At 45.3% G+C, this 9,751-nt stretch overlaps 1 protein-coding gene across 1 annotated transcript in view; it reads left to right on the top strand.

Annotated features, from left to right (window-relative positions):
* Nucleotides 1-8,454, top strand: part of LOC106579754 (zinc finger protein ZIC 4) — a 14,928-nt gene extending 6,474 nt beyond the window's left edge. The window contains exon 2 of the mRNA XM_014159917.2: nucleotides 7,244-8,454. Coding sequence (XP_014015392.1) covers nucleotides 7,244-7,680 — 437 coding nt within the window. The 3' untranslated portion in view covers nucleotides 7,681-8,454. The remainder of the gene's footprint in view (nucleotides 1-7,243) is intronic.
* The last annotated feature ends 1,297 nt before the right edge of the window (nucleotides 8,455-9,751 follow it).

Below are 9,751 nucleotides of genomic sequence, written 5' to 3'. Positions count from 1 at the left end.
GAGTTTACTGTTTTCAAAACGGACGTTTCGATCTAAGTTAGAAGCCTTCCTTTTAAGGCCTTTGAAAACGATGCGTCAAAAACAGCACCTGATATGACTCTGACTACTTTATGCTGAATCCATTCATGCTTCCCTATGTATTATTCATATCATTTGCTCGCATTTACTTAAGTAGAAATCTGTTAAATGATTTGTGCATGTGTTGATTCCCAAGGTCCCCGGTCCAGAGTATTATGTTTAAAACCTAGCCGGATCTGTGGTTATGACTGGTTTTCCCCTTGGGAAACACGTGTTCGTGTTCTACACTAATATCCCTGATTGCTCTCTCAGTCCAACAGCTGAAGGTCAAATTGATATTCAACGTGCCTGTGTAATTAGAATGGAGTAATTATATATTCTCTCTTGCGATGCCTTTAGCTGCTTGACTACATGGCCTTGCATTAGAGGAATCAGCATAGTAGGATTTCAAAAGTAATTAGTTCAAATATGATGTTTTTGCCAGATCATGCTGTATAGGCTACATGTCCTAAGGGCTAGATATTACAGGCTAATCAAGACAAATGTTGTTTTATTTACATTAATTTCCTCCCTTAGGTGCATAGTTCAAATGTCCAATATAGAAATAGGAGGCTCACTTGGCAAGTATGGCCATAACTACTTGTTTAGCTTTTTAACTGAGTTTGTTTCATAGGGAAATGGAAGTTCCAAATGCAAACAATTCAAATCCTGTAGATGATCATCAATTAAAACATGTTTTAAATGGAACTAACAGTATGCTGTCCTAAAAGGAACTCAGCTGGTTCATTGTGCTGTCCTAAAGGAACTCAGCTGGTTCATTGTGCTGTCCTGAAGGAACTCAGCTGGTTCATTGAGCTGTCCTAAAGGAATTCAGCTGGTTCATTGGGCTGTCCTAAAGGAACTCAGCTGGTTCATTGGGCTGTCCTAAAGGAACTCAGCTCTTCATTGTGCTGTCCTAAAGGAACTCAGCTCTTCACTGGGCTGTCCTGAAGGAACTCAGCTGGTTCATTGAGCTGTCCTAAAGGAATTCAGCTGGTTCATTGGGCTGTCCTAAAGGAACTCAGCTGGTTCATTGGGCTGTCCTAAAGGAACTCAGCTGGTTCATTGGGCTGTCCTAAAGGAACTCAGCTCTTCATTGTGCTGTCCTAAAGGAACTCAGCTCTTCACTGGGCTGTCCTAAAGGAACTCAGCTGGTTCATTGTGCTGTCCTAAAGGAACTCAGCTGGTTCATTGGGCTGTCCTAAAGGAACTCAGCTGGCTCATTGGGCTGTCCTAAAGGAACTCAGCTGGTTCATTGGGCTGTCCTAAAGGAACTCAGCTGGTTCATTGTGCTGTCCTGAAGGAACTCAGCTGGTTCATGGAGCTGTCCTAAAGGAACTCAGGTGGTTCATTGGGCTGTCCTAAAGGAACTCAGCTGGTTCATTGTGCTGTCCTGAAGGAACTCAGCTGGTTCATTGGGCTGTCCTAAAAGGAACTCAGCTGGTTCATTGTGCTGTCCTGAAGGAACTCAGCTGGTTCATTGAGCTGTCCTAAAGGAACTGTGGTGGTTCATTGGGCTGTCCTAAAGGAACTCAGCTGGTTCATTGTGCTGTCCTGAAGGAACTCAGCTGGTTCACTGGGCTGTCCTGAAGGAACTCAGCTGGTTCATTGGGCTGTCCTAAAGGAACTCAGCTGGTTCATTGTGCTGTCTTAAAGGAACTCAGCTCTTCATTGTGCTGTCCTAAAGGAACTCAGCTCTTCATTGGGCTGTCCTAAAGGAACTCAGCTGGTTCATTGGGCTGTCCTAAAGGAACTCAGCTGGGTCATTGGGCTGTCCTAAAGGAACTCAGCTGGTTCAGTGGACTGTCCTGAAGGAACTCAGCTGGTTCATTGGGCTGTCCTGAAGGAACTCAGCTGGTTCATTGGGCTGTCCTAAAGGAACTCAGCTGGTTCATTGGGCTGTCCTAAAGGAACTCAGCTGGCTTGTTGAGCTGTCCTAAAAGGAACTCAACTGGTTCATTGGGCTGTCCTAAAGGAACTCAGCTCTTCATTGTGCTGTCCTAAAGGAACTCAGCTCTTCACTGGGCTGTCCTAAAGGAACTCAGCTGGTTCATTGTGCTGTCCTAAAGGAACTCAGCTGGTTCATTGGGCTGTCCTAAAGGAACTCAGCTGGCTCATTGGGCTGTCCTAAAGGAACTCAGCTGGTTCATTGGGCTGTCCTAAAGGAACTCAGCTGCTTCATTGTGCTGTCCTGAAGGAACTCAGCTGGTTCATTGAGCTGTCCTAAAGGAACTCAGGTGGTTCATTGGGCTGTCCTAAAGGAACTCAGCTGGTTCATTGTGCTGTCCTGAAGGAACTCAGCTGGTTCATTGGGCTGTCCTAAAAGGAACTCAGCTGGTTCATTGTGCTGTCCTGAAGGAACTCAGCTGGTTCATTGAGCTGTCCTAAAGGAACTGTGGTGGTTCATTGGGCTGTCCTAAAGGAACTCAGCTGGTTCATTGTGCTGTCCTGAAGGAACTCAGCTGGTTCACTGGGCTGTCCTGAAGGAACTCAGCTGGTTCATTGGGCTGTCCTAAAGGAACTCAGCTGGTTCATTGTGCTGTCTTAAAGGAACTCAGCTCTTCATTGTGCTGTCCTAAAGGAACTCAGCTCTTCATTGGGCTGTCCTAAAGGAACTCAGCTGGTTCATTGGGCTGTCCTAAAGGAACTCAGCTGGTTCATTGGGCTGTCCTAAAGGAACTCAGCTGGTTCAGTGGACTGTCCTGAAGGAACTCAGCTGGTTCATTGGGCTGTCCTGAAGGAACTCAGCTGGTTCATTGGGCTGTCCTAAAGGAACTCAGCTGGTTCATTGGGCTGTCCTAAAGGAACTCAGCTGGCTTGTTGAGCTGTCCTAAAAGGAACTCAACTGGTTCATTGGGCTGTCCTAAAAGGAACTCAGCTGGTTCATTGGGCTGTCCTAAAGGAACTCAGCTCTTCATTGTGCTGTCCTAAAGGAACTCAGCTGGTTCATTGGGCTGTCCTAAAGGAACTCAGCTGGTTCATTGGGCTGTCCTAAAGGAACTCAGCTGGTTCATTGGGCTGTCCTAAAGGAACTCAGCTGGTTCATTGTGCTGTCCTGAAGGAACTCAGCTGGTTCATTGAGCTGTCCTAAAGGAACTCAGGTGGTTCATTGGGCTGTCCTAAAGGAACTCAGCTGGTTCATTGTGCTGTCCTGAAGGAACTCAGCTGGTTCATTGGGCTGTCCTAAAAGGAACTCAGCTGGTTCATTGGGCTGTCCTAAAGGAACTCAGCTGGCTCATTGGGCTGTCCTAAAGGAACTCAGCTGGTTCATTGGGCTGTCCTAAAGGAACTCAGCTGGTTCATTGTGCTGTCCTGAAGGAACTCAGCTGGTTCATGGAGCTGTCCTAAAGGAACTCAGGTGGTTCATTGGGCTGTCCTAAAGGAACTCAGCTGGTTCATTGTGCTGTCCTGAAGGAACTCAGCTGGTTCATTGGGCTGTCCTAAAAGGAACTCAGCTGGTTCATTGTGCTGTCCTGAAGGAACTCAGCTGGTTCATTGAGCTGTCCTAAAGGAACTGTGGTGGTTCATTGGGCTGTCCTAAAGGAACTCAGCTGGTTCATTGTGCTGTCCTGAAGGAACTCAGCTGGTTCACTGGGCTGTCCTGAAGGAACTCAGCTGGTTCATTGGGCTGTCCTAAAGGAACTCAGCTGGTTCATTGTGCTGTCTTAAAGGAACTCAGCTCTTCATTGTGCTGTCCTAAAGGAACTCAGCTCTTCATTGGGCTGTCCTAAAGGAACTCAGCTGGTTCATTGGGCTGTCCTAAAGGAACTCAGCTGGGTCATTGGGCTGTCCTAAAGGAACTCAGCTGGTTCAGTGGACTGTCCTGAAGGAACTCAGCTGGTTCATTGGGCTGTCCTGAAGGAACTCAGCTGGTTCATTGGGCTGTCCTAAAGGAACTCAGCTGGTTCATTGGGCTGTCCTAAAGGAACTCAGCTGGCTTGTTGGGCTGTCCTAAAAGGAACTCAGCTGGTTCAGTGGGCTGTCCTAAAGGAACTCAGCTCTTCATTGGGCTGTCCTAAAGGAACTCAGCTGCTTCACTGGGCTGTCCTAAAGGAACTCAGCTGGTTCATTGGGCTGTCCTAAAGGAACTCAGCTGGCTTGTTGGGCTGTCCTAAAAGGAACTCAGCTGGTTCATTGGGCTGTCCTAAAGGAACTCAGCTGGTTCATTGGGCTGTCCTAAAGGAACTCAGCTGGTTCATTGTGCTGTCCTGAAGGAACTCAGCTGGTTCATTGAGCTGTCCTAAAGGAACTCAGGTGGTTCATTGGGCTGTCCTAAAGGAACTCAGCTGGTTCATTGTGCTGTCCTGAAGGAACTCAGCTGGTTCATTGGGCTGTCCTAAAAGGAACTCAGCTGGTTCATTGTGCTGTCCTGAAGGAACTCAGCTGGTTCATTGAGCTGTCCTAAAGGAACTGTGGTGGTTCATTGGGCTGTCCTAAAGGAACTCAGCTGGTTCATTGTGCTGTCCTGAAGGAACTCAGCTGGTTCACTGGGCTGTCCTGAAGGAACTCAGCTGGTTCATTGGGCTGTCCTAAAGGAACTCAGCTGGTTCATTGTGCTGTCTTAAAGGAACTCAGCTCTTCATTGTGCTGTCCTAAAGGAACTCAGCTCTTCATTGGGCTGTCCTAAAGGAACTCAGCTGGTTCATTGGGCTGTCCTAAAGGAACTCAGCTGGTTCATTGGGCTGTCCTAAAGGAACTCAGCTGGTTCAGTGGACTGTCCTGAAGGAACTCAGCTGGTTCATTGGGCTGTCCTGAAGGAACTCAGCTGGTTCATTGGGCTGTCCTAAAGGAACTCAGCTGGTTCATTGGGCTGTCCTAAAGGAACTCAGCTGGCTTGTTGAGCTGTCCTAAAAGGAACTCAACTGGTTCATTGGGCTGTCCTAAAGGAACTCAGCTCTTCATTGTGCTGTCCTAAAGGAACTCAGCTGGTTCATTGTGCTGTCCTAAAGGAACTCAGCTGGTTCATTGGGCTGTCCTAAAGGAACTCAGCTGGTTCATTGGGCTGTCCTAAAGGAACTCAGCTGGTTCATTGGGCTGTCCTAAAGGAACTCAGCTGGTTCATTGTGCTGTCCTGAAGGAACTCAGCTGGTTCATTGAGCTGTCCTAAAGGAACTCAGGTGGTTCATTGGGCTGTCCTAAAGGAACTCAGCTGGTTCATTGTGCTGTCCTGAAGGAACTCAGCTGGTTCATTGGGCTGTCCTAAAAGGAACTCAGCTGGTTCATTGTGCTGTCCTGAAGGAACTCAGCTGGTTCATTGAGCTGTCCTAAAGGAACTGTGGTGGTTCATTGGGCTGTCCTAAAGGAACTCAGCTGGTTCATTGTGCTGTCCTGAAGGAACTCAGCTGGTTCATTGGGCTGTCCTAAAGGAACTCAGCTGGTTCATTGTGCTGTCCTAAAGGAACTCAGCTGGTTCATTGGGCTGTCCTAAAGGAACTCAGCTGGTTCATTGTGCTGTCCTAAAGGAACTCAGCTGGTTCATTGTGCTGTCCTGAAGGAACTCAGCTGGTTCATTGGGCTGTCCTAAAGGAACTCAGCTGGTTCATTGTGCTGTCCTAAAGGAACTCAGCTGGTTCATTGGGCTGTCCTAAAGGAACTCAGCTGGTTCATTGTGCTGTCCTAAAGGAACTCAGCTGGTTCATTGGGCTGTCCTAAAGGAACTCAGCTCTTCATTGTGCTGTCCTAAAGGAACTCAGCTCTTCATTGGGCTGTCCTGAAAGGAACTCAGCTGGTTCATTGTGCTGTCCTAAAGGAACTCAGCTGGTTCATTGGGCTGTCCTAAAGGAACTCAGCTGGTTCATTGGGCTGTCCTAAAAGGAATTCAGCTGGTTCATTGGGCTGTCCTAAAGGAACTCAGCTGGTTCATTGGGCTGTCCTAAAGGAACTCAGCTGGTTCATTGGACTGTCCTGAAGGAACTCAGCTGGTTCATTGGGCTGTCCTAAAAGGAACTCAGCTGGTTCATTGGGCTGTCCTAAAGGAACTCAGCTGGTTCATTGTGCTGTCCTGAAGGAACTCAGCTGGTTCATTGAGCTGTCCTAAAGGAACTCAGCTGGTTCATTGGGCTGTCCTAAAGGAACTCAACTGGTTCATTGTGCTGTCCTGAAGGAACTCAGCTGGTTCATTGGGCTGTCCTAAAAGGAACTCAGCTGGTTCATTGGGCTGTCCTAAAAGGAACTCAGCTGGTTCATTGTGCTGTCCTAAAGGAACTCAGCTGGTTCATTGGGCTGTCCTAAAGGAACTCAGCTGGTTCATTGGGCTGTCCTAAAAGGAACTCAGCTGATTCATTTGGCTGTCCTAAAAGGAACTCAGCTGGTTCATTGGGCTGTCCTAAAAGGAACTCAGCTGGTTCATTGGGCTGTCCTAAAGGAACTCAGCTGGTTCATTGGGCTGTCCTAAAGGAATTCAGCTGGTTCATTGGGCTGTCCTAAAGGAACTCAGCTGGTTCATTGGGCTGTCCTAAAGGAACTCAGCTGGTTCATTGGACTGTCCTGAAGGAACTCAGCTGGTTCATTGGGCTGTCCTAAAAGGAACTCAGCTGGTTCATTGGGCTGTCCTAAAGGAACTCAGCTGGTTCATTGTGCTGTCCTGAAGGAACTCAGCTGGTTCATTGAGCTGTCCTAAAGGAACTCAGCTGGTTCATTGGGCTGTCCTAAAGGAACTCAACTGGTTCATTGTGCTGTCCTGAAGGAACTCAGCTGGTTCATTGGGCTGTCCTAAAAGGAACTCAGCTGGTTCATTGGGCTGTCCTAAAAGGAACTCAGCTGGTTCATTGTGCTGTCCTAAAGGAACTCAGCTGGTTCATTGGGCTGTCCTAAAGGAACTCAGCTGGTTCATTGGGCTGTCGTAAAAGGAACTCAGCTGATTCATTGGGCTGTCCTAAAAGGAACTCAGCTGGTTCATTGGGCTGTCCTAAAAGGAACTCAGCTGGTTCATTGGGCTGTCCTAAAGGAACTCAGCTGGTTCATTGGGCTGTCCTAAAGGAATTCAGCTGGTTCATTGGGCTGTCCTAAAGGAACTCAGCTCTTCATTGGGTCAAGTACAATGGGCAATACACGAAAGGCCAATATGGTTTTATTTGACATAACTCATGTCACATGTGGCCATGCGTCACCAACCCCAAAATAAAGCAGCTGTTTTGATTTATGCTTTTGGGTTTTCTGAAGCCTAACTTTTGTTCACTTATTTCAGGTGAGAAACCCTTCAAATGTGAGTTTGACGGCTGTGACCGACGTTTCGCCAACAGCAGTGACCGGAAGAAGCACTCCCACGTGCACACCAGCGATAAGCCGTACAACTGCAAAGTGAGAGGCTGTGATAAATCCTACACACACCCCAGCTCTCTCAGAAAACACATGAAAGTGCACTGCAAGTCTCCACCACCAAGTTCTGGCTACGAGTCTTCAACTCCGTCGTTAGTGTCTCCATCATCGGACTTAGGCCGAGAGCCAGGAGCCTCGTCGCTCTCAGAACCAACACCCTCGTCCCAACCCGCCAATTTAAGTGAGTGGTACGTCTGTCATAGTTCTGGTGCGAGCGGAACTCAGACACCTCCCAGCGGCTCCTCCAGCCCTGATCCCGGGGATGAGACGCCCTACAGACACCCGGAACCAAGAGACGCTTTCTAACCAAAACTGGCCCAGAAAATAATTCTAAAAGATATTAAACATATTTTCTAATATACCCGCGGATTTACAAAATTAACACATCGGAAAGGTCTGTTTTCTAAGGCCCACATCATTCAATGTACTGTCTGGCAAATCGGACAAATAAGACACTGCCAAATGTATCTTGTAATAGCGCTCTTCTATCTCAATGTGTTTGGAAAAAAATATGTATTATTCTCGTACCAGGTTATTGTGCGCATGTATCTTGCTGTATTATTTTGTAAATCGAGTTTTGACTTCAATATCTTTTTAATTTATTTTTTTTAATCTGACATGAGCATTTTTGTATTATCGAACCAAAGTGTTTCAATATAAAAAAATGAATAAAAATGTATTAAAAAAAAAATTACATTTGTAAATTGATACGTTTCGATGTGTATGTAGGTGGTAATAGTCATTTTGTAAGCTTTGGTATTTCAGCTATTTTTTTTTATTGTTTGCTACACTTATTTGTATAAATAAAATAATTGAAACGTTTGGAGTTTCATGCAAGACATATTGTCTCTATTTGTGATGTTCTATTCTATTGACTGAATCGTTTTCATATAGTCTATTTGATATTATTACATTCAATTCATAAATGTTTGGTCAACGTGGGCATTTTGTGATTTTGTAATTCTCGTCAATATTTGTTAGTAATGTATTTTTATGAAAACGTGATCCTATCGAGATCCTGCCTTGTAATTTGTCAGTATTTTGAATAAATCGTGTATAATAAAAAAAAATTGAATTATCCTTTTCTGGGCCTTGACTTTTTTAATATTGATATAGACATAAAATAACGAATTTATTCGAATGCATATACTATGACAGGACGCTTTAAAACGCCATGAATCTCACATGCTGTACTCATGTATAACAAGACAGCAGAGAAGAATAACGCCAGCCTTTTTTTTTAAAGGAGCCGTGAGACCAAACACGTTTCCATCCCTATATTCAACAGCGAGCCATATTGCCGTTCGTGGTTTATTTAATCTCAGGTACCATCTATAACACAGCCCCCGGCATAAGGATCAAAACATGTTGGACCCATATTGGACAACAGACACTTTTAGATTTTTGTTTCGTTTTTAACCATTTAACCATTTTACTTTGCTGTAATGTTGTTCTACTGCTTTAGCGTCTTGCCAACGTGCAGCCGTAAAAAACCTAAAGTCACTGAAAAGAAGCCATTGTCCTCGGTTTTGTATTTAGCATGAGTTTACTTTAAACTTACTTGATCCCTGAACCCTGGAAAATCACAAAGCAATTCTTTAAATTAAAATCCAGATTTTATTTTGTGAAAATATTCTTCACTGGTCATGTCCATGTCTTATTTGTGTGGGATCTATTTTTCTCTTAGATAAAGTGTGGTTTTCTACAGGGGAGATGCAGGCAGGGTTTGATGAAAGGCTCGTATATTCTCATCCAGACTTCAAAGATCTTTTAACACAAAGAGCCATTTCTTCATGACGGTGAGTCCTCACGGTGAATTAAGATTTCTATAGCAATAGCCGAGTCAAACTCGAATAATATGGGGCCAAGTCTGAGGACTTCAGCGCCTCTTCAAAAGAATGTAATATTTGCTACCCATGGGGTAGGAAACGGTAATCTATGTTCTTTCTATTCAATATAAAGAGAAAATGTTCTTTTGCTATATTTTTACAACTATCAAAAGAGAAGCCGATAGAATTACGCACGTATTCACACAATAATAGACTTGCATTGCAAAGCTGCTTGGATGCGTCCTGTGAACTTACTGTGGGGTTCTGTGAACTGAATATGCACTGTGGGTTCTGTGAACTCACTCTGGGTTCTGTGAACTTACTCTGGGTTCTGTGAACTGAAGACTGGGCTTACTGGGTTCTGCTTTCTTTAAAGAAGGGCAGGTTATAGCTACGTGTTTGGGGTTGAGGGGAATGGTCACGACCATTGCAAACAGTGTTTTTAGAGATCTCCAAATAGGTGAAGTTTCCTATGTGACTGAGCTAATTGTAGTGCACATGGGCGTTTAGGTTAGCTAACATGCATTATGCTTCTAATAGCATCACAA

Source organism: Salmo salar, chromosome ssa19 (assembly GCF_905237065.1).
Source record: "Salmo salar chromosome ssa19, Ssal_v3.1, whole genome shotgun sequence".
In the NCBI taxonomy this organism is placed as follows: Eukaryota; Metazoa; Chordata; class Actinopteri; order Salmoniformes; family Salmonidae; genus Salmo; species Salmo salar.
This window is presented reverse-complemented; position numbering and strand designations above follow the sequence as displayed.